Genomic DNA, 24,666 nt, shown 5'->3' with positions numbered 1-24,666 from the left:
GGTTCACTCCCAAGCTGGCCACAATGGCCACATGGAAGTCAGGAGCCAGGAGCTTCATGCGGGGTCTTCCATGTGGGTGCAAGGGCCCCAACATTTGGGCCACCTTCTGGTTGCTTTCCCAGGTGCGTTAGCAGGGAGCTGGATTGGAAGTAGAGCAGCCAGGTCTTGAACCGGTGCCCATCTGGGATGCCAGTGTCGCAGGCAGCAGCTTAACCTGCTACGCCACAGCGTTGGCCCCTGCTGTGGGCATTTGGGGAATGAACCAGCAGATGGAAAATCTCTCTCTATCCCTCTGTGTTTCAAATAACAAATAAATCAATAAATCTTAAAAAAGCATCCCCTCTCCCCGTCTAATTAAGATCCCAGTTCTTGCTTGTGCTTTAATTAAGGAGTTGTCCCTCTCCCCTAGACCAACCCTCTTAATATCTTGCTCTCCTCTTGCCCTGCAGAGTGAGCTTGAGACAGCGGATCGAGCTCCAGGCGGAGTATCCATGGAGATGTGGAGCCTTGTCACCAACCTCTAAGTGCAGAACTGGGATGTGGAGCTGGAAGTGTCTCCTCTTCTGGGCTGTGCTGGTCACAGCCACGCTCTGTACTGCCAGGCCAGCAGCGCCCACCTTGCCTGAACAAGGTAAGGCACAGGCGGAAGGTCCGCCCACTCCGGGGAGCCTTGGGACCAGGGTGGGCTGGCAACAGGTGATGGGGCTGACCCAAGAAGGCTGCAGTGGAGAGCTCTCTCCTCATAGGAGAGACTCAGGAGGTGCCAGGGCTGGTTGTGCCCTGTTTGTAAGTGTAACCAACTCCCATCAGATGCCGGGGTCCCAAGGCTGGTGTGGCATTCATTTCCCAGGGGTGATGGACTTGGGGAAGGACATCCGGGGGACTCTGGAACCAGCTCCTGAGCCTCCATGATGTGTAGAAATAGGACTGGGTGCTGTCGGGCAAGTGAGCAGCCTGTGAATTGGGTTTAGAACTTGGGTTGGATGATGGGGGACTTTGTAGGAGGTGAGGGCTTGATAAAGACCTGGTTTCCACAAAGTTGTTTGGAAGACACATCCTCTGGGCGGGGGGGGGGGGGGGGGAGGGCGTGGCCTTTGCCTGTCATTTGGCCTCCCCTGGCGCTGTTTCAGAAGCTCTGTTTGGGGGGCTGCTGAGCAGCTGGCTCTGGATATGACCTGTCTTTTGGAGAGATTGAGAACCAGGAAACGTGGCAGGACACGGAGACCTACGGCACGTTGGAAATTCTGAGAGGTTTTCATGAACAGGCAGGACCTGCTCACTGCTTGTGGGATTTGCTTGAGTCGTGGAAATGCTTCATGGAGATTGTGAGTCCTGTGTGCTTGGTGGCGTTCAAGGGACTTTGAGAACTCATGTGTTTGGGCATTCCTGCTGCCCAGGGATAGTGTGGCTTGTGACTCACTGCCGGGTCACATAGAGAAAGTTGGCAGGCAGTGGATAAAAGGTTCGGGGTACTTGGGATGGGGCTGTGGTTATAGGACCATCAGTCTAGGTTGTCAGGGCCTGTGCGATGGGTGAAAATGTGTTCAGTTGCTTGGTGGCGGCAAAGGAGCAGGGAAGCTTGTGAGACTTTTCTAGAAGGTGTTATGGCTGGAGTGGGCGTGGTCATGTTGCATTTGGGGACCGCAGGCAAGAGCTGAGCCAGACATGCTGGAGACCCAGAGTGGGGAGACAGGGGCGGAGAAAACTAAATGCAAGGTCAATCTGAGATGGGTGTGGAAAGATGCGTGGCAGCTTGGGAAGGGGGACAAGAGGGGTCGTCCAGGCTGAACAGTGAGTGAGGGTGCAGAGAGAGGCAGGATGTCGGAGGTGTAGGCAGAATGGAGGAGCTGGGAAACACGTAAGCTGGTTAACATAATGCCCCACTGAAGAAACCGTCCATGCATGGGAAGCCTATGATGTTCTGAGCAGGGACATGAGCCAGCTCTCAGGAAATGAATTTGGTGAGAGGAGGGACCTGGCCCGGTGGACCTGCTCTTGCAGCCTCCTGTCTCGCTTGTTAGCTGTGGTACTCGTCTCGATGGATTACTCAGACATAGCAGGCCTCGGTTTGCTCAGCTATAAAATGGGAACGCTAATGAAGGATTAACGGAGAGAGCGTTTACAAAACTACTTCCAAAAGTCTGTAGCAAGTGAGTATTTAACCTAGCAGTTAAGCTACCCGATCAGAGGCACCTGAGTTTGATTGACAGCTCTACCTCTGACCCCAGCTTCCTGCTAATGCAGACCCCAGAAGCAGCAGGTTGTGACGGCTGAAGTCACCCACATGGGAGAGAGAGCTGGACTGATTGTCTGGCTGCCTTCCTCAGCTCTGGGTCATTATGGGCATTTGGGGAGTGAACCAGTGGATGGGAAAACTAGCATACATAGCTCACTCTCTCTTTCTCTCTCCCTGCCTTCCCCATCCCCCCTACCCCTCTGTCCCTCCCCTTTTTCCTCACCCCATCTCTTCCTCCCTTTTCCCACCCCCTCCCTTCTTTCTGTCTCTTTGCCTCTCAAAATTGTGTTTTAATTGTTTTTAAAGTTGTTGGAAAACGGAATTAAAAATATTTATTTTGTTGCAAAATATTTTGAAATTCATGTGTTGTATTTTTATGATACACATTTTCCGCAGATTTTTTGAAGACTCTCATATGCCTGGATTTCAGATTGTTGTGCACCAAAATAAACTTACTTAATTTCATTTCCAGAGAATTTTTTAAAAAGATTTTTTTTATTTATTAGAAAGGCAGAGTGAAAGAGAGAAACAGGGAGAGAGATCTTCCATCCATGGGTTCACTCCCCAAATGCCCACAATAGCCAGCCAGGAACCTAAAATTCTGTGTAGGTTTCCCACACGGGCAACAGGGACCCAGGTACTTGGACCATCATCTGCTGCCTTCCCTGGTACATTAGCAGGGAGCTGTATTGGAAGCTGAGTAGCTGGGACTCGAACCAGGCACTCTGGCATCCTCAGGGGTTGCCTTGTCCCAAGCTGGCAGTTTCCCCCGATGCACCCCAACAACACTGCCCCACCTGCAGACTTTGGGAAGTGCCACGTGTTTGTATGTGAGATGCCAGCAGTTACGGCAGCTCTGCCACCCCTGTCAAAAAGATGGGTTAGACGTTAGTTCTGAATGTCTAGAGGTGAGGTTAGGAACCTTGGGTGGGGGCTGTGAGACTATAGAGGCAAGAAAAAAATAGCAAAGGGCCGGCGCCGTGGCTCACTAGGCTAATCCTCCGCCTTGCGGCGCCGGCACACCGGGTTCTAGTCCCGGTCGGGGCACCGGATTCTGTCCCGGTTGCCCCTCTTCCAGGCCAGCTCTCTGCTGTGGCCAGGGAGTGCAGTGGAGGATGGCCCAGGTGCTTGGGCCCTGCACCCCATGGGAGACCAGGAAAAGCACCTGGCTCCTGGCTCCTGCCATCGGATCAGCGTGGTGTGCCGGCCGCAGAGCGCTGGCCGCGGCGGCCATTGGAGGGTGAACCAACGGCAAAGGAAGACCTTTCTGTCTGTCTCTCTCTCTCACTGTCCACTCTGCCTATCAAAAAAAAAAAAAAAAAAAAAGAAAAAATAGCAAAGACTCTAGAAATAGAATGTGTGGGGTTAAGTAGGTGGGATGTGACAAGTGACAGAGACAAGAGTGAGTGGGCGTGAGTCAGGGTGTGAGGCTTGCGGGAAGTAGAAGAGATTTGGATCAGCCACCGTGCAGACAGTCACAAGTGAATTCAAGAACACGCAGGGTTTGGGCAAGGTTTTGAGAATGTGAATGATGGAACCTAAAGCGCCATAACCTAAAACACTTTCTTTTTATTTACTTTTTAAATATGTATTTGTTTATTTGAAAGGTAGAGTTACACGGAGAGAGGGAGAGACAGAGAATCTTACATCTGCTGGTTCAGATGTAAAATGGCCAGGGCTGGGCCAGGAACCAGGAGCTTCCTCTGAGTCTCCCACGCGGGTGCAGGGGCCCAAGCACTTGGGCCATCTTCTACTACTTTCCCAGGTGCATTAGTAGGGAACTGAATCAGAAATGGAGCAGCCGGGACTCGAACCAGTGCCACATGGGGTGGTAACCTGCCACAACTGGCCCCAACACTTTCTTTTTAAAAGAAAAACTCAACCTTCTCCTAACAAACTCTTTGCAGCCCAGGTTCAGAGGGTGGAGGCAGAAAACAAAACTGGGTGTCAGGGCTGAGCACTTGTCAGCAGGAAGGGGCCTGTCCCAGGGTGGAACATAACGGAGTCCAGTGGGCAGGAGTAGAGGAGAGTCAGTGAAGCTGCTGGCTGTGGGTCCAGCCTGGGGAAGGACCCAGAGGTGGGGACGGAGAGTGGGGCCGGGGCTGAAGGTCAGTCAGAGTTAACAGAGAGAGGTCTCCCATCTGCTGGTTCACTTCCCAGATGGCCGCAGTGGAGGGGGCTGAGCCACGTGAAGCTGGGAGCCAGGAGCCTCTTCCAGGTCTCCCATGAGGGTAGCTGTACCCTTAGACTGTCTTCTACTGCTTTTCCCAAGTGCATTGGTTGGGAACTGGCTCGGAAGTGAAGCATCCAGGACTTGAACCGGCGCCCATATGGGATGCTGGCACTGCAGGCTGGGGCTGTAACCTGCTGCGCCACAGCGCCAGCCCCTCTAGCTTACTTCTAACACCTGAGAGATTGTCAATGCTGTGTAAATAGACAAGAATTCCATATCTGTTCAGTACCGAGCACCTTTTTGCTCTGAGTGTTTGCCATCTGCAGTTGGCCGAATCTGTGGGTGGAGGGTGGTACTGTGCTGGCTCTGTGGACAGGAGGGAGGTAGGGCAGGGAGGCAGGGACTACCTGGGAGTTGTGCAGCAGGGAAGCCTGGAGTCAGATTGCCATTTTAAAAACCAGTTTCATTGAAGTATAATTTACTTATTTTTTTGTTTTGTTTTAAAACTTATTTCAAGAGGAAGAGACCTCCCATCTGCCAGTTCAGCCCCCAAAGGCCCGTTAATGGCCAGAGGGCCAAAGCCAGGAGGCGGGAGCTCAGTCCTGGGGGTCTCCAGGTGGGTGGGTGGGGGCAGCATTGGCAGCGGGGGTGGGACAGACAACTCCGCAGGGACTTGAACCCAGGCACTCCAGAGGTGACTTAACCATTGCCCCAAAGGCCCACGCAGGTGACTTCATAAAGTGATTATTCAGAATTTTCCTCGGTTATTTAAACCTTCAGCCATCTGCTGACTGCTCTTGGCATCGTCAATGCCCCCTCCCCCAGTCGCCTCTGGCCTCCAATGGGACCAGAACAGATCTGTGTGGCTCTGAAGCTCCCTTCATCAGGCCCCAGTCCATCCTTAGCTTGTGGTTCCTGTGCCCACTCTGGCTGCATGTCCGTTCCATTCAAAGATTCCAGGGGTGGGTGGCCAGGTTGGATTCCCTTCTCCTACTTCTCCCCAGGCTTCCGGGTTCTGCAGCAGAACCACTGGGACAAGGCTGGGGTTCCTTATGTGGGTTTGGGGCTAGGACTGCTGGCAACTTTGCAAAGTTCACATCCAAAGCACTGTTGCTGAGCCACGCTCCCAGGACCTCGGAAAACCCCTTTGGGTTATTACGACCTCCACAGCAGGGCAGGCATACAGGTCTCGCTGCCCAGCTAGCACCAGATCTTGGGACTGCTGTCTTTCTTTAAAGATGTATTTATTTATTTATTTTTATTTGAAAGTCGGAGTTACACAGAGAGAGGAGAGGCAGAGAGAGAGAAGTCTTCTATCTACTGGTTCATTCCCCAGTTGGCCGCAACGGCTGGAGCTGCGCCGATCCGAAGCCAGGAGCCAGGAGCTTCTTCCAGGTCTCCCAAATGGGTGCAGGGGCCCAAGCACTTTGGCCATCTTCTGCTGCTTTCCCAGGCCATAGTAGAGAGCTGGATCGGAAGTGGAGTAAGCCGGGACTTGAACTGGCACCCATATGGGATGCCGGCACTGAAGGCAGTGGCTTTACCTGCTACACCACAGCGCCGGCCCCTGGGATTGCTTTCAACCCCTGCAGCCATCACAGACAGGGCCAGGAACCTGCACCCCCCTTCCTCCCCAGTACTTGCTGCCAATCTGATCCGACCCGTGGAACTCCAGCTGCAGCGGCTGACAGCCTGCAAGCTCCAGAGGAAGTTGAGGTTCTCAGATATGATGTGCAGTGTGGCCAGGAGGCCGTGAGGAAAGCGTGGTCGGGATCTCCCAGCAGCCTTTCTCGGCTGTGAAGGAGTAATTCGTACATGTAAAATATACCCAATTTGTTAAGTGTGCATTTTGATGGGTTTTGGGTACCTCTCTACACTCCATGCAGCTACCACCTTAGTCAAGAGAGAGAGCCATTGTCCCAGACCCTTATCTGATGCCCCCGTGTAGTCAGCTGCCTTTGGCACAGAGCCCTAGATGCCACTGCTGTGCTTTCGGTCACCATAGATGAGCTCCAGAATTTCATTCCGTGCCATGACACTCTGTGTGCAGAGACCTAGGTCCCTGCTGTGAAATGGTGCAGGAATTGCTTATAACCCCCTATAACCCTACGGCTGGTGGGGTTGTCAGCGGCTTTGGCCATTATTAATAAAATGCCATGAACATTTGTGTGCAAGTTTTCCCTCGACTGGTGTGGTTCGAATGCCGGGTGTACTTAGCGATGTCGGCTTTCTGGAACGTTCCTGTCTGTGCATCTCCATGAACTGTATGGCGAATGAATGGGCAGTGCTTGTCTGGTCCTTGTGTCACATGAGAATCTGAGAACCGTGCCTCTACGTAGTTGGTGAGCAGTCAGTGGAAGTTGTGTGTCCATTTTCCTGGGACCCAGCAGGACTTGGGTGGCAAAGCTTGGTGTCCCTGTCTGAGAGTGGCACTTCAGCTTTGTGTCTTCCTCCCGTCCTGTCTCCTGCCACCCTCAGAGGCCCGCTGTGACCGTGAGGTCCGTGGGGACCTCTAAAGAACTATAAAGAACCTTACAGATGTCAAGTGCGGTCTTTACCCTGCTGGTTATTAAGTAATAATGCTGCTATTGTCCTCAACAAAAAAAAAAGTATAATCTGTGTATAAAAGGGTTTGTCGGAAAGTTGGAAAGGACGACGCAAAAGCCCTGCTCACACTGCGAGCCCGTCCCCACTAGAAAGACTTGGCCCGAGTTGTGTGCGCGCCTAGCCCCTCCCCCAGCTGCACGCAACCCTAGCCGCCGGCTGCAAAAGCTCCTGTGGGACCCGGCGGGGGCCTGGAGTTTCTGGCTGTCCTTGGAAAGTTGATTTAATAAGGGTTCCAGGAAAACCGGCCTCTCTCCTCCTCCTCCTCCTCCTACTTGCCCGCTCCTTCCCGGTTTGGGATTGTAGAGTGGGGGCTTGTTTCGGATCTGGCTCTGAGCAGGGAAGGGGGAGGTGTGTGGATAGACTGGCAGCAGGGCGGGGGGGGGGCAAGAGGCGGAAGACCCCTTTAAAAAAGACGAGCCCCCAACTAGAAAGACATACTGAGCTTGAAGAGGATTGTGTCTGTGTTTGAGAATAGAACGTAGGGGGAAAGGCAAGTGGGTGAGTCCAAAAACTGCTTGCAAGGCCGCTTGGGGCAGTTGGGGGTGGGGTCCCGGCCCCTCCCTGCCTTTCAGCTCTCACGTGGGTTGAGGTCACCCCAGACGCGGTCTCCACGCTCAGAAACCTGCGACTCATCAGCGGTTTAATGGGCTGGGGTTTTACAGCTCCTCCTGACCCACCCAGATTCGGAGGCGTCTGGTGGCCGTTGTCGTCGTCACAGGGGAGGAGAGGGTACAGTTAATGGAAGAGCTGCACGTTTCCACTGCTGGCTGCAAGCCCCGTGGACGCCGTGCGCGCACCACAAAGTGGGGCTTTGTCTCTGATCTGCAGAAACCTGTGCCTGTGGGGGAGAGGCTCCCAGTGGTGCCAGCTCCAGTTGTGCAGCCCTGGAAGCCCCACCCCGGCGCACCCTGCAGCCCACCTGTGGCCTTCGGGGCTCCAGCAGAAGGAGCTCGGTACTAGAGGGGTTCTACTGCTAGATATGGCGTGATCCCGCCTGCTGTGGCTGGGCCGCCCTGAAATGCCCCCACATAACGTCTTGTGTGCAAAGAACCCGCTGGCGTCCCACTCCCAGAGAGTAAGAGGAGTGGCTTCACCAAGACGAGGGGAATTGCGTGGAGCAAAAGGTGACAGGCATGCACGGTGTGCTGTGCCCCACAGCCCCTCCCCAAGAGAGAGGTGGTTCCCTGGGAGCTGGGGGCGGGGGCGGCGTGGGGGGCGGGGCGTGCGGGAGAATGTGAGGACGCTCACGTGTCTGCTGACCGAGCGCTGGGGCAACTGCTGCAGAGCCACTCCAGGGCTGTGTTCTTGGCTCTCGCTGCTGCATTGCTGCACCATTAGCTTCACTGATTTTCCACTCCTGCTTTGCCAACCCGCTCCCCGAAGTCAGGGAGGAGGGGTTTCTCAGAGCAGAACAAACGGCTGTCCAGAGGCTTGCTGCGGGAGGGGCGGGGGAGGGGGCCCATACGAGGGAACGGGGTGGGGGTGGAGAGTGGGCAGCAACCTGAGAGGGTCGTGGAGCCTGCGTCTCCGGCATCCCAGGCATGGATGGGTGTCTGCCCTCAGTCGGGCAGAGTGTGAGTGACGGCTTGTGTCTGGGGCAGTGATGGATGGCCCCGGGGAGAAGTGAGTTCTGGGGAGTCATTAACCGGGAGGGCAAGGGTCAGGGGTCAGAGGGCCTGACCAGCAGCTGCGCCCTGTTTTTGCAACGCCGCTTTCCTCTGGGGCCGCTGGGGGCTCCGGCTCACCCAGCGGACACCACCTCTGCCTCCTCCTCGCCTCCCCTGGCAAGGAAGCGACTGTTGACTGCGGGAAGTCCAGCTGCTCGCGGTCTCCTGGGCTCCCGAGTTCAGACGCCCAGCCCAGCCAGGCCTTCCTGTGCGTTCTGGAGAGGGGCCGGTTCGCAGCCTTGCAGTGCAGTGCAGTGCAGTGCGAGCTGTGGCCCCGCACCCCGCCTGCCCTGCCCCCACCCGCACGCCCGTCCCTAAGTGGCTGAGCTGAATGTTCAGCGCTCTACCTGCGCTTTGCCTGCGGGCAGCCTGCAGCCTGGGCCACTCCCCTAAGACCTCGTTGGGAACTTGATGCTCTCTCACTTGCAGCTGGGGACAGCCACTGGGGGGGCTGCTGCCAGGACTCCACCGAGAGTTCCCCTAGCCTGTGTCTTGGCTGACTGCCTTTGCTGGATGCCACTGCTCTCGTTTAAAGGGGTTGAGCCCTGCGTGCTGGGGAGTGCTGGAGTGAGGCAGCTCCAGGCACCGAGAAAGATCGGTTCCAGCAGAGGCTGGAGCTCAACTCTTCCCTGTGCCCGAGTGTGGCATGGCCCAGCCTCCTGGGATGGTTGTGTAAAGTCCGCGGATGCTGGGGCCTGGGGCCCTGCAGGGCACCAGTTGGACCTCTGTGTTGTAGGCGCGCTGAGCCTCAGGTGGGTGAGAGGATCAAGGAGCTCGGGATAGGGGACTCGGCGGCTGTGAATGTGGACAGCGGGAGAGGCTTCAAAACAGCGGCACAGCAATTCAGAGTTTAGCCCTTTCTCACTTTCCTGTGCAGTCAAAAAAAAAACCCAACATTGGCTGTCACCTGTTCATTCACTCATTTGATTAATTCATTCATCCATTCTTCTGGCTAAACAAGGTTCTTCCTTTTTCCTTGCAACAATGTAAACTGTGTGTGTATGTATATATCTGCCTATAGATATCTATATATATTATATATATCCTTTTTTAAACATTTTATTTATTTAAAAGACAGTTATAGTGAGAGAGACATACACACAGAGAGAGACAGAGAGACAGAGAGAGGTCTTCCATCTGCTGCTAGTTCACTCCCCAAATGGCCGAAACTCAGCAGCCGCTGATCCTAAGTCAGGAGTCAGGAGTTTCTTCCCGGTCTTCTGTGTGGGTACAGGGACCCAAGCACTTGGGCCATCCTCTGCTGCTTTCCTGGGCATATTAGCAGAGAGCTGGATTGGACGTGGAGCAGCCAAGAGATGAACAGGTGCTGATCTGGGATGCCGGCCGTGGCTTTATTCACTATGCCACAGCACCAGCCCCCAGTGACGTTAAAAAATGTGCAAATTAAAAAATGTACATTTATTTATTTGAAAGGCAAAGTGATGGAGAGAGAGAGAGAGATCTTACTTCTGCTGATTTATTCCCTAAATGCCCATAGCAGCCAGGGCTGGACCAGGAGCTTCAGCCAGGGCTGAAGCCAGGAGCCTGGAACTCTATCTGAGTCTCCCCTCTGGGTGGCTGGGACACAAATACTTGAGCCATCATTTGCTGCCTTCCCAGGCACATTAGCAGGAGGCTGGATCAGAAGCAGAGAAACTGGGACTTGAACCTGTACTCCAATATGGAATGCTCGTGTCCAAAGTGGCAGCTTAACTCACTGTGCCACAACACCCATCTTACTTTGACAAAATTTGCCCTTGTACCAAGGATAGTTGCATTTTTAAACTTTTGATTGTATTCCTATACCAAATTGGCCTCAAGAAAGATTGTATTGGGGCCAGCATTGTGATGCAGCAGGTTAAGCCATATGAGGGCTGATTCCAAGTGCCCACTGCTCCACCTCTGATCCAGCTCCCTGCCAATGGCCTGGGAAAGCAGTGGAAGACGGCCCCAGTGCTTGGGTCTGTACCACCCACATGGGAGACTGGGATGGAGTTCCATGATATCACCATATTCTGCACACTTTACATTTTATAGTGAGCCCATGGACATAATATTTAATTTCCATAACCAGATGAGTACCCTGAAGTTCAGGGCATTAAGTAAATTATCTAAGATTATACAGTTGGTAAGGGTGCAGCCAGGGTTCAAACTCTGACATCAGTATTTTTTCCCCACTATATTACACTCCATCCCTGTATCCAATTGGGGCTCCCCATAAAATTCAGGCAATGCAAATGTTTGAATTTAAGCATTGCTAACTGTATCTCACAGCAGCTGGGTGGGATGGACCTGTGTGTGACTCCAGGAAGAGCCACCGGAGGTGCTTGCCTTGCCTTGCGTGCTCCTCTTGTGCCTTTTGCCTCTTTCCTAGGAGGCTGTTGTGTGTCAGTTACAGGCCTGTGAGCTGCCCTAGCGAAAGTGGGTCTTTTTTTTTTTTTTTAAGATTTATTTATTTGAAAGGCAGAGTTACAGAGAGGAAGGTCTTCCATCTGCTGGTTCACTCCCCAAATGGCCACAGTGGCTGGAGCTGGGCCGATCCAAAGCCAGGAACTTCTAGATCTTCCACATGGGTGCTGGTGCCCAAGCACTTGGGCCATTTTCCACTGCTTTCCCAGGCCATTAGCCGGGAGCTGGATTGGAAGAGGAGCAGCCGGGTCTCCGACCGGCATCCATATGGGATGCTGGTGCCACAAGCAGAGGCTTAACCTACTACACCACAGTGCCAACCCCAAAAGTAGTTCCTTAGCCTAGAATAATCAGAACAAAACCCCAGTGACTCCGACTTTCCCATGGCAGTCAGTGACCTCCTGCTTGGATGAATCTAGCATCAGAGGCTCCCCCAAAGCTGGGTACCACACCTTGGTTTTTCTCATTGTTCTCACACAGTCTTTCTAGAAAGTAATGGGATGCCTGGACACAGAGGCTTACCTGGCTTGCTTCTAAAATAGATGTTACCCGTAACGTGTGATGGACGGAATCAAACACCTTGGAAGTTCCCGAAAGGCTAGGGCGATCGCCTTTTTTGGGAAGATATCAGTGTATTTTAAAAAAAGAATTTTAAGATGGATAAGTGCTTGAAAAAAAAAAAAGGATTTTGTTTTCCTTAAGTGTTTTCTATTTCACAAATTAATGTTGTAAACAAAAATATACATTACGGTGTAGTTGGATGAGTCACAGGATAATTACAGGATTTTAAAAAATGCTTCGGAGCTGGTTGCATGCTCTCTGCATGACCCAGGGAAGAATGCAGATCAGCTGAGAGTTGCTGGGGTGGGGAGTTCTGCAGTTGAGGATGTCTGTAACCTCTTGGGAGAAAACAGCAGTCTTAGAGACCCAGCTTCTGCTATCCCCACCTGTGGGTTGGGCCCCGCCCAGACAATGTTACTCTTCCTGTAGACTTCTGCAGATGCCGCGGATGGCTGATGGAGGAAGTGTCACCTGAGGACCACATTGCATTAAGACCCAGGTTATAAAGACATCTGGAACCACATGGGGTGGTAGGTGGTTTCCTCCTCAAGCGTTGTGGGCTTCCACTAGTATACACAGAGAATCCTTGACTAACATGGATTTCTACTTTATAAGCAAAAAAAAAATTTTTCTGGGAGCTTTGCAGTGATTTGAACAAGTTCACAGACAAATCACATAACCTAGAAATATTGAAAAAAAATGTTAAGAAAAAAGTACATGACTGTCTCTTTTATCATTTATTACTATGTGCTGTACACTAATCTATTAAAAGTTAAATTTGGGGCCAGTGTTGTGGAGTAGTGGGTAAGGCCACCTGCAATGCAGCCATCCCACAGGAGCACTGGTTGGTATCTGGATGCTCTACTCCCAAGCCTGTGCTGATGGCCTGAGAAAAGTAGTGCAAGCTGGCCCAAGTGTTCAGGCCCCTACTACCCATGTGGAAGACCTGGTTGAAGCTCCTGGCTTTGGCCAGGTTGCGGCCATCTAGGGAGCCTAACTAGCGGATAGAATATCTCTCTGTACCTTTCCTCTCTGTAACTCTTTCAAAATAAATAGATAAATCTTTTCCTATAAACATTAAAAGTTAGGGGTTGCTCTTGTGTGGCGAGTTAAGCTGCTGCTTAGAATGCTGTATCCCATATGTATGAGCACTGGTTTGAATCCCAGCTGCTCCATTTCTGATCCAACTCCCTGCTTCAGCAATGGAAAGACAGTAGAGGATGGCCTAAGTGCTTGGGTGCCTGCTACCTATGTGGGAGACCTGGATGGAGTTTCTGGCTCCTGGCTTTGTCCTGGTCCAACTCCAGCCACTGTGGGCATTTGGGGAGTGAACCAGCATCTTATTTTTTAAAAAGTTATAATTTATTAAAACTTATGCACACAGATTATACATGGCACCATTTGCAGCCAAGAGAAAGGTAAACAAACCTAAAGATGCAGTATTAAATTTTGACGGCAGTAACACAGCCCTTCTTTGTATCCGCTTCTTATTGTGGTGAACACAGTGTTGAGAGGCTCTCTTTAAGATGCCCTGTGACTCTTTTATCTCCTCCCAATGAGCTTTCTCTCCAGTCAGTTGTACAGTGCAGTAAAAAGTGACCCCTTGCAGTTGGTGGATTTTTTTGTTTTTTACTATTTATAACAACAACAAAATTCCATGTTTGCATACATACATGCAGTGATGTCATTGATGGAGATTTATCTGTAGATTTGAAAGGCAGATCTTCAGACAGATCTTCCATCCACTGTTTCACTTCCCAAATGGCCAAAAGAGCTGCGTCTGAGCCAGAAACTCTATCCAGGTCTCCCCCGTGAGTGGCAGAGGCCCAAGTACTTGGGCCATCTTCCGCTGCCTTCCCAGGGGCATTAGCAGTGAGCTGGACCTGAAACAGAGCAGCCAGCACTCTGGTGTGGGATGCCGGTATTGAAGGTAGCAGCTTAACCTGCTGTACCACAATGCTGGCAGTGTGGTCGGTTTGTTACCAGCAGCATTAGCATAACTGCATGAATAATGGATTGCACTCTGGTGTCACTAAAGGGTAGGAATTTTTCAGCTGTGTTTTAATTCGATATGACTGCCATCCTGCGTGTGGTCTATTGTTGACCAGGATATCCTTATGCAGTGCATGCTTGTGTATAGATAAATGGATAGATGCTGCTTGTCTTACTATGGTGTTACCTCCCCATACAGGTGTTGAAAGTGAAAATACTATGTCAAAAATACATTTAGGGACTCGCATTATGGTGCAGCAGGTTAAGCTGCCACCAGCATCACTTTTGAAAAGCTGGTTCCAGCCCTGGCTGCTCCACTTCTGATCCAGCTCCCTGCTTATGTGCCTGGGAAAGCAGTGGAAGATGACCCAAGTGCTTGGGCCCCTGCCACCCACGTGGGAGACCCGGATGGAAACCTCATAGCATAGTCTTGCCTACTTTAATTGTGCTTGGAACATTCACATTAGTCTATAGTTGGGTCAAATCATCTAACACAAGACCTATTTTATAATAAAGGGTTGAATGTCTCATATGATTAAGTAAATACCTGGATCCAGAAATGCTGGTGACATCACACACTGTAGACAGTTGGTTGTTTCCCCTCCTGATTATGTGACTGATGGGAGCTGTGGCTGCTGCCACCGCCCAGCATCCAGAGAGTGAGAGTGAGAGAGAATATCAAACCTGCCTGTTTCTAGCCAGAGAAAAAGATCAGAATTCAAACTATGGTTTCTGCTGATTACATGTAACTTTCCCATCATGTTAAGTTGCAAAACAGTAATTTGAGGCTTCATAAGTTGAGGGCTGTCTGAACTGCATAGACAATGGGACTCCCATAAGAGTATAACCTCCGTGGCTCCTGAGTTCATGCTAAGTACTCTCAGGTGGTCCCGTGATGAAATCACCCCAAGATGCATTTCTCAGAAAGTGTCCCTCCCCAAAAACCCGCCAGGTGGCAGTTACCCTTTCCACTTAACAGCCTAGGAATCTGGCATGGGGGTAGGGGGTGGGTGGGGACTAGCCACGGTTAGAAAGCTGGTAAATGCTGGAGCCCATTTAGACCCAGGTGTAGCTTTTACTAGTGCTTGTAGCTCTAGCCCCAGTGCTGGCTCAGGGCAGGTGGGACAGGGCTGACTCAGTTTACCATGGGGGTGGGAGTGGTGGCGGGGTGCATGGGAATCAGAAAGTGGCCTCAAAGCTTCAGAGATTCAAAGGAGGAGACCCTGTGTGTGACCACCGCCTCCGAAACGCTCAGCGGCACTTTGGAGCAGAGTCCTGCTTTCACATTCACAGGAAGCTGCATCAGGCTCCGACAGAGGAGCCAGGACCCCGAACGTGGAGTGCTGACTTCCCCAGTGGCAGCTTGAGCTGCTGTGCCAGGAAGGTGCCAGTGGCCTGAGCTCTGTGACAGAAATGAGTATCTTTTTCCTAGGACATCGGTAAGGGCTGCTGCCTCTCATCAGAGCTCCCGGCAGGAGCCGTTGGAGATGTCGGGGAGCGAAACCTCCCCACGTAGGAGGGCCCAGCTTTAGGGGACTTGGGTTACAGCTACAAGAGACCCAAAGCTTGTCGAGGCTACCCAGCCCCTGGTTTCACAGTACAGGAAACAGGCCAGATGGGGCAGTGACCTGGCCCAGGGGCACACAGCTGAGAGCCAGGCAGACATGGGAGTGACATCACTCTGAGGCTCCCCCTGCTGTGCCCAACCCTCTATGGCTCCAGCTGCCTGGTGGACTAAATGGCTTTTGCAGGGCCCTGGAAGGAGGACACCTGCAGTGTTGACAGGGCCGGGAGCCGAGCCGCAGTCACTCCCCTAGGATTCTGTCTCCCTCTTCCCCCAGGACATCTGAGCACAGGAGCCCCAGCTAGCGTCGGTACTGAACTTTGGCTTCCTTCTTCCACCTGTTCTGCCTGAGAACCGCGCTGTCTCCGGTGCAGAAACCTTTTAGTTTCTTAAAACAGAGGGAGCCCTGGGGGAGGGGAGAGGTGGAAGTGGGGGCGACCTTGACATTTGGCCTCATCGTGAAGATGCAGCTTGGGGTGCCCAAGTCTCAGTCTGTCCCCTATTCCAGCTTCCTCCTGATGTGTGTGCACCCTGGAAAGCAGTGGTAGCGGCTCAAGTACTGGGGTCCCTGCTACGCATGTGGGAGGCCAAGTTGAGTTCCCTGCAGGCACTTGTGGAATAAACAGCCAAGAGAGATCCGCCTGCTTGTCTGACCGTCCATCCATCCTTCTCTCTCTGTCTCTCAAATAAATAACACTTGGGGGTGTGTGTGTTGGGGGGGAATGCTGGACTTTCATGCTGTGTGCCTGCAAGAGAGAGATGGACAAAATGAATACGTGGTGCGTGGACGGATGGGATCCACTGAAGCCACTTGTGGGGGTTCCTGGGGATTGGCAGAGCTGCCCTGTGGTCCCAGGTTGTTGTTGTTTTTTAGTGTATCCTTCTGTGGCAGGCAGAGGACATCCACGGCCATAGCTTTTTCTGTGCCAGCTCCCTGTCCTTGGCCCCTTGAACCTCTCTATGCCATTTTGCTGAAAAAGGATGTTTTGCCATCTTTATGCTCATATCATAAGAACATTTCTTGGCATTGGAGAAAATGCTGCTTGCTGACGAGCCCCCTCCTGCCTGGCCCTGCAGTGAGTGGGCAATGGCCCTGTTTACCCAGGGGTCTGTGACCCAGGTCCAGAGAGGGGCAGAGGGCAGATAGCATGGGGTCTCGAAGGCACCCTTCTATGATTTAGGGTGTGTGTGTGGGGGGGTGCAAAAGGCCCATTCTGAAACAGCTAGCAGCAACTTCTTCCTACCCAGCTGAAGGCAGTTCCTTCCCAAAACCAGCCTGGCCGTGTGGGGGAGGGGAGAACGCTGGGGTTGGGGCTGCAGGGCCGGGGTGGGGGTGGGCAGGACGCCGTTTTCTTTGAGGAACCTGAGCGGACTTAGGGTCAGAGTGGGAGCTGCAGGGTTACCTCTCGCTGCAGATTCCCTGCTCGCCTCCTCCCCCCACCCTTAATGATCTTTCCATTACAGAACCCAGACCAGGAAGTGCATGACAGGTCGCAGCTGCAGACACATGGCTGGGAGGCCTGGGCTCGGGGCCAGGGCTGGGAGGGTCTGAGCGCCCCTCCCAGCAGGGGGACCCATGCACACGCGCACACGCACGCACCACCTGGGCTCACGGCTTAGTGGAAGATGCTCTCTTCCTTGTGCATCAGCAGTTGGTGACCAGTTGTACTTGTGCTTGGAGTAAGGCAGCAGAGAAGGACCCCCGCCCCAGGGCCTGCGTCCTCCCCAGCTGACAGAAATCTGGGGCTCCTCTGGGGGGGCTTTCCATCACTGAGCAGAGGCAATGCTTCCTTTCCCTCCCCCAAAACGGGACTCACTTGAGTCAGCCTTAGAAGGTGGGGGCCGCTTTGCAGGGCACAGACCTCAGCCTCCCAAGCAGCCTGTTTTGCTCTGGTTCAAAGCTTGCTCTGGGGCAGGTCTGTGTGCAGGCGCCTGGGTTCCCGCTGGCGAGCTGGGCCTCCCTCATGCTCCAGTCCTCCGGGGGAAGGGGATTGCTTTTCCCCCTTACACGTTGCTCAGGAAATGTTAATTTACCCAGCACTGTTGTCCTGGGGGGCGGTTGTCACACAGCGGAGTTTCTGTCTCCACCGCCAGCTGTGTTGTTGGCTTGCGTCCCTGAATCTGCCAAGGCTGGATTCTCCTGGTGCCAAATAGAGAGATGGTGACACAAACTTCTAGGAACCAGGAGCTATGGTGGCCCTGCCCCACCGTTAGCCAGCGGGCATCTGGTCTACCTCTTCTCGCCTCAGGTGAGAGCACAGATTCACCTCTTCCCAGAGTGGTTCCTCCTTCCTGGTGACACAGGACCAGGGGAAGTGAGTGCCCTGGAAACATTCGGGGCCTCAGGCCATGGTTCTGGCTCCGTAAACAGAGAGAGAGAGAGAACAATTCTTGGGTGGATTTCTTTGTTGAATTATTTAATTACAGTCTTCCCATTGTGGGGGTTGGGAGAGGCCGGTGCCCCCTGGAGGGGGAGGAGAATGATGTCGGGTCAACCCTGGATGGGGAAGCAGGGACCCCAGACTGTGATGCGGTGTCAGCCCTTCTGACGCCTGGGCTGCCTCTGCCGGTGCAAACGTGGGCAGAGAATCTCTCTCTCTCTCTCTCTGGGCCGGCCTCCTCCCTCCCGGCTCTGGGGGAGCTGTTTTTGGGGGGCCGTAGGGCGGCTGTGGCCGGCGCAGGCGGCTCTGCGGTAAATTACAGTGACGAGGTGGGACACACAAAAGACCGAAATCTTTTTTTAATAAAAACAAAACAAAACTCCCGGCCCCAAGCCCCTGGGCTGCTGAAAGGAGATGGCTTCCTGTCAGGATTAGCCGGGCAGCCTGGGCCTGTGTTCGGGGCCTCTCTCCTCAGGAAATACCTTTAGTGAGCCCCGGTGGGGTCCCCATGGCAACGCGCGAGGGGACCTGCTGGCCGCGGCCATTCAGCCGCCATTGTTCCCCGGCCTCTTTGTTGGGAGCTTTATGGCTGGCCCTCCGGCAGACACAGCAGTTTGCACCGTTTTGTCAGGCTGAATGTGGCGTTTTTACATTTTAATGGGCTCTGCTGGCGGAGGCCCATTTGCATGTAAAACGTTCCTTCTTACTCCTTTCCCTTTTTCTATTTTTTTTTTTAAAGCTCCACTCCTAAATCCCCTGGTTGGAGGATTGCTGATTGCTCGTGGTTCGGGGTGCCAGGCCCTGCTAATTAATTGGTGTTCTGTCTCCCTGCCACACACACCTGTGCCCCCCCACCCCGTTCTGCAGTTTCTCAGGTAGCTGGGGGACCCCCGGGAGCTCAGGGAGTCTTGTGTCTTCAGGGGACCCGCCCTCTACACCCCAGCCAACCCTTCCTGGGGTGATGGCCGGCCGTTGTTATCCTGGGTTTAAGTGAGAGTCCTCGCTCTGGACTGGCTGCCGGCCGGACTCAAGTTAAGTTTTCAGTTCCATTTCAAAGCCAAAATAATGTAATAAAAACCCTCTGCAGAGGGCTCCCGGAGCCCCGCTGAGCTGTTCTGTGTTCCTTTTAAGTTGCTTTCAAAGCCACCCCGAGTTCCTCCCCCACCCACAATTGCCCCCTCATTTATCTCTGGGGAGTTTGTGCCAAGACTGTAAACATGCCTGGACCCCACTGTTCCCCCACCCCTCCGCCCCCATTCCTTAACAGGGTGGCCTCTCCCCGAATTTTCTTGACCCAAGAGTCCAGAATGGAAAAGGTTGGGGGCCAGGTCCTGACCTCCCAGGGGAGGTGAGGCACATCCTTATGACCCACAGGAGTACGTGCAGCAAAGCTGCAAGTGTGTTCAAGTCCGGCGGAGGCCACATTCAGAATGAAGTCGGAGACCATAGCTGAGCTGGCCTCCAAGGAAGGGTCTGCAGGCCTAGGGAAGTGACGGTGGAGTTGCTTGCTTGTGTGTTGGGGAGAGGAAGAGAAAGGCATTTTAGGAAGAAGCAAGGCCTTTTGGGTGGAGCAGTGAGGATACTGGCTAGGCCAGAGAGGGGACAGCGAGATGGACCTCTGGAGCATCAGAGCTGGAGAGCAGGGGCCTCTGAGGATGTGATGGGCAGAGCTGGCCAGCCCCTTCTGCCTGATGTTCTCAGCCTGCTCAGTGGGGCATCCGGGGTCGTCGGCTGCAAGCTGTAACCCAGGGCCAGGGCCTTGAGAAGAGAGAGCGAGTTATCAGGTGACAGGTTGGGGACTGAGCCAAGAGGAGAGGAATGGCTGTGCTGTCCACCTGTGACCAACGCAGGGCTGGGTGAGAAGCCAGATGCTGTGGAGGGGCCCCAGGACCTGGCATCTGGAGTCAGTTGCTGATCCCTGCTTTCTCCCTGTGTTGTAAAGAGGAATGAACACAAGCAGCGAAAAATATCAGCCGCGACACCATCAGGGTGTGGGACAGTCCCAGCGTGCCCCTCCCCCATCGCCTCACCTGTAAGGGGTGGGAGAGCAGGGACAGGAAAGTACTTTTACAGGGTCACAGTTGTGATATGAGCTGTGAGACTGAGGCAGTGAGAGAGGGAAAGCAAAGCCAAAGCCACCAGTTTGAGACTCTCCCGTGAGGAGGTGGGAAACATAGGTACCACTAGACAGGGTCAAGGGCAGGACCAGAGGGGGCTTTGTCACTCAGTGAGGTTGACAAAGACATGATAAAGGTAGAGCTGAAATCTGGACATGTGTGGATTCTGGAGGACCTGGCCATCTTGGTGGCGATCCCAGCCCTGCCACGTACTACCTAGGTGGGCTGCCTGGGACAAGTCGGGACCCTCAGTGCATCAATTTCCCGTTTGTAAAATAAGCGTGATAATAGTGTTTCCACTCTGCCAGGCTGTTGTGGGGATTCAGTGAGTCACTCTTGCTCCCACATCCAGGGAGAACAGTATAGGGTTGCCATGAGAATGGAATGAAATGGTCTGGGTTAAAAGCTCTGCACTGGGGTGAGTGTTTAGCACAGCAGTTAAGATGCCAGTTAGAGGGCCACAGTTAGGGGGCCAGCGCTGTGGTGCAGCAGGTTAACGCCCTGGCCTGAAGCGCCAGCATCCCATATGGGCGCTGGTTTGAGACCCAGCTGCTCCACTTCCAGTCCAGCTCTCTGCTATGGCCTGGGAAAGCAGCAGAAGATGGCCCATGTCCTTGGGCCCCAAGACCAGGAAGAAGCTCCTGGCTTCAGATTGGCACAGCTCCAGTTGCGGCCAATTGAGGATTGAACCATCAGATGGAAGACCTGTCTCTCTCTCTCTCTCTGCCTCTCCTCTCTCTGTGTAACTCTTTCAAATAAAAATAAATCTTTAAAAAAAAAAATGCCACTTGGGGTGCCTGCATCTCCTATCAGAGTCCCTGCTCAATTTCCAATTCTTGGCTTCTTTCTGATGTGTTCCCAGGGAAGCAGCAGGTGGTGGCTCAAGTACTAGGGTTCCTGTCACTCATGTGGGGGACCTGGATTGAGTTCCCAGCTCTTGGCTTCAGCCTGGCCCAACCCTGGCTTTGTAGGCATTTGGGGAGGGAAAATATATTCTTTTTTAAATAGAAGCTTAAAGAGTTTAAATAGAAGTTTAAATAGAAGTTTAAGCTGTGGCATAGGGGTAAAACCGCCGCCTGCAGTGCTGGCATCCCATATGGATGCCGGTTCCAGTCCCAGCTGCTGCGCTTCCGATCCAGCTCTCTGCTGTGGCCTAGGAAAGCCATGGAACATAGCCCAAGTACTTGGGCCCCTGCACCCAAGTGGGAGACCCGAAGGAGGTTCCTGGCTCCTGGCTTCGGATCAGTGCAGCTCCAGCCGTTGTGACCAATTAGGGAGTGAACTGGCGGATGGAAGAGCTCGCTCCCTCCGTCTCTCCTTCTCTCTCTGTGTAACTCTGAGTTTCAAATAAATAAATAAATCTTTAAAAAAAAATAAAAGCGTTGCACGGTACATGGGCTGTCATAAGTGCCCTGTTGCTGTCAGCCAGCATTGGAGTTCTTGCTGACACAGTTGTTTAAGGATCCCTGGATAATATACAGGAAGGCACATGGTAAACTGTAGCGAGCTATGCAAATGTGTTATTCTTCGCTGGGATCTCTTCACTAGGCTCGTGTGAAGTTGTGGGGTTTGGGGCTGGATACCTTCCAAACCAAACTGGCCCTCGAGGGCCTGGGTCCACCACAGGTACACCTGTCCATGGCGTGAGTGGCCCGCATTCATAAGAGGTGTTCCCTGTGACCTCTTCGCAGACTGTTCCTTTTTAAAAGTATTCTCTACCGTGAACCTTCTGTCCGGAGCAGGCCATACACTCTGGCCTCCTGCTGCCCCTCCTCCCACTGCACACCCTTGCTCAGGAGCACCTCATTCTTTTGTGACCCCCCAACCCCTACCACTAGGTTTTCTCTCCAACCTCCTTTCCCTGCCCTGCCAGTGTGTCCAACTTTAGCCATGGATCCTGTCTGCTCTGACCGCGGGCGACAGCCTATGCAGAGCTGCCTGCACTTGGGTCTCCTGTTCCTGCATTGTTGCAGCATTACAACATGTGGTGCTTTATGCAGGGCAGGGTGATATACATCGTACCACCCTGGTTAGGATGAGACGTACACAGGAGCTTCAAAATTCATGGACGGCGCCGGTGCTGTAGTGTATCGGGTGAGGCTACCGCCTGCAGTGCCGGCATCCCATATGGGTGCCAGTTCAAGTCCCAGCTGCTCCTCTTCTGATCCAGCTGTGGCCTGGGAAAGCAGTAGAAGATGGCCCAAGTCCTTCGGCCCCTGCACCTGCGAGGGAGACTTGGAAGAAGCTCCTGGCTCCTGGCTTTGGATTGGTACAGCTCTGGCCATTGTGGCCATCTGGGGAGTGAACCAGCAGGTAGAAGACCTCTCTCTCTCTCTAACTCTGCCTTTCAAATAAATAATTAAATCTTTTTTTTTAATTCATTGAATCCAGAATTAAGTTTATTTTGGTGGGAACGTTTTGAAACTCATGCATGTGAAGAGTCTTCTAAAAGTTTGTGGAAAATGAAAATTATGAAAAAATATGGATTTCAAAACCTTTGTGCACCTAAATGAAATATCTTGTCTTTAAAAATGCATGTATTTACTTGAAAGACAGACAACAGGAAAGGAGGCAGAGAGAGAAAGAGATCTTCCATTGCTAGTTCACTGCACAAATGCTTGCAACAGCTAGGGCTGGGCCAGGCCGAAACTAAGAACACCATTAGAGTCTCCCGTGTGGGTGCAGGGGCCCAGGTCCTTGGGCCATCTTCCACTGCCTTCCCAGGCACATTATCAGGGAGCTGGATGAGAAGTGGAGCAGCCAGGACTCTGATACTGGATGCTGGCCTCATGAGCAGTGGCTTAACCTGCTATTCCACAACACTGGCCCCAAAATAAGATCTTTTAATTCCATTTTTCCGAGCACTTTCTGAAGTCCCCTTGTACACCCTCTGTGCCTCTGTTCAGCCTGTTTCCCACTGTTACCCTGACAAAGACTCCCATGATAGCTGCTCAATTTCCCCGTCTTCTATTTGTATTAACAGTAACTAGGGTCTCAGACTTTTGTAAGTATAACAGGGTCTGGGTGGGTTTGGGCTAGTCCTGCCAAAAACAAAATCCCACGCCTGTTGGCTTGTTGGGGTGGCACGGCACATTCTTTAGGGGAGAGGGAGTCTGTAGGGCTTCAGTTGGCATTAACCTTGTTCCTGAACTTGGAAACACCACAGGAGAGCGCCTTCTGCGCCCTTCTCTGTCCTGTCTAGCTGCTTCCTCGAGGATCAATGAAAAAGGGTGTCATCATTTGTTCCCGGGTCCCCGAGGGAGTGGAAGGGCTCCTTGAAGGAGGCCTGTGGGCTTGGAGGGTGGGTGCCTTTCACTCCCACTAAAGGGAGTGCCATGTGCAGCCTGCACAGCTTGCCACTGTCTGCTTGTCATTACCTTGTGCTAGGACCCGGCTGGGGGCTAAGGGACCTCCTCCGTCCCGTCAGCAGCTCAGCACGAGCCTTTGCCCTCTCTTGGTTTTCTGGAGTGCTGTCAAGGCCTTGGACGCGAGCTGGGCAGCCTGAGTCCTCCCAAGGAAGATCACGTCGAGCCCTGACCCTAACCTTCCAACCCCATTTGTGAAGGTCATGGCTCTGTTCTGTCGGCATTGAAGCACGATGCGTTTTGTTCAGTGTGCTTGGAACTCACAGCACCTAGAGCCTGGCGTAGTGAACTTTGTGATAAGCAAACGTTTGGTGCCGCATCCCCCACAGAAGCCCTTGCTGCACATGTTAAAGACTCTCTTTGGACCTGATTCCAAGTGACCAGGCTCTCAGAGCCACAATGCTGGTTTCAAGTGGCTGAGCAGTAAACTGGTTCCCTGTCTTCATCTTCCACGTCCAGTGAGCTCTTCTCTTGGTGACCAGTCTCACGACAAGGATAAATCTTTTTATTAAAAAAAAAAAAAATTTGAGTGGCAGAGAGCTCTAGTCACTGGTTCACTACCCAAATGCACACGATGGCCATGGCGGGGGGGCGGGGGGAGGGAGGAGGTAGTCAAAGCCAGAAGCTGGGAACTCAATCCAGGGCTCCCGCTTGAGTGGCAAGGACCCAACTATTGAGCCATCACTGCTGCCTCCTGGGGTCCACATTAGCAGGAAGCTGGAATTGGGAGTGGAGCAAGGACTGGAACCCGGGCACTCTGGGATGGGATGCATGTGTCCCAGCCAGCATCCCCAACTTGCTGAGCTAAACACCCTCCCTGGCTGGTTGATCTTCACCAGAGAAGAGTCAGCTGGGCAGAGCCAGAGCAGGGGCTACGGGGCCTGCCTTATAGGACAGAGTGAGGGATACTGGGAAGGCCAAAAGGTTGTGCTGTGGTCTGCAGGTGAGCAGTGGCGGGCTGGAATCTGACACCTCCCACGGAACTCCACAGAGCAGTGCAACAGACAGGCCCAGTGAGAGATGCACAGGGGGTTACCTTCCCTGCCCCAAGCAAGTGGAGAATCCGTGACAAGCATCCAGGGGCAGTGTGCTCAGTGAAAAAGGTCGCTGTGACTTCGGAGCCCTGGGCCAATTTTAGATTCCTCTGACGATGAGCTTTTGCCAGATGCTAAGTTCGTTCAAGACCTTTGGAGTGGTTTCTGTGTTTCTAACGTTGCTTGGCACCGTGGGAAAATCGTAACAGGCAGCCCCGCTCTGAGTCTGCTTGCTAGTTCTTAGGAGAGGCAAGACAGGGACATTGTTGACAGTTAAGAAACTACACCCAAGTGGCTGCCAATGAGCGGCAGGAATGTAGAGTATTCATCTGGTGCCGTATTATGAGGCTATTCAAAGGACTGAAGTCTTGAGATGCAATATGGAAGAACCTTGAACATATTGTGCCAAGGGAAGATTCTGCTGATGTGAGATCCAGAATAGCAAACCTGTAAAGGCGGGGAGAGCAGACAACCTGCGAGGACAGGGGACGGGGGGGTGACTGCTGTAGGTGCTGGGTTTCTTCTTGGCGCGCTGGAGTTAGATTGTGGTGATGCCTAGC

At 53.0% G+C, this 24,666-nt stretch overlaps 1 protein-coding gene across 17 annotated transcripts in view; it reads left to right on the top strand.

Annotated features, from left to right (window-relative positions):
* FGFR1 (fibroblast growth factor receptor 1) overlaps positions 1-24,666 on the top strand; it is a 52,267-nt gene that overhangs the window by 9,550 nt on the left and 18,051 nt on the right. For all 17 annotated transcript variants that reach the window (XM_051832346.2, XM_051832344.2, XM_051832341.2 and 14 more), the window contains exon 2: positions 450-631. In XM_051832346.2, coding sequence (XP_051688306.1) covers positions 538-631 — 94 coding nt within the window. In that variant the 5' untranslated portion in view covers positions 450-537. The remainder of the gene's footprint in view (positions 1-449; positions 632-24,666) is intronic.

This window comes from Oryctolagus cuniculus, chromosome 2 (genome assembly GCF_964237555.1).
Source record: "Oryctolagus cuniculus chromosome 2, mOryCun1.1, whole genome shotgun sequence".
Classification (NCBI taxonomy): domain Eukaryota; kingdom Metazoa; phylum Chordata; class Mammalia; order Lagomorpha; family Leporidae; genus Oryctolagus; species Oryctolagus cuniculus.
The sequence above is the reverse complement of the archived record's forward strand: the minus strand, read 5'-3'. Positions and strand labels throughout refer to the sequence as shown.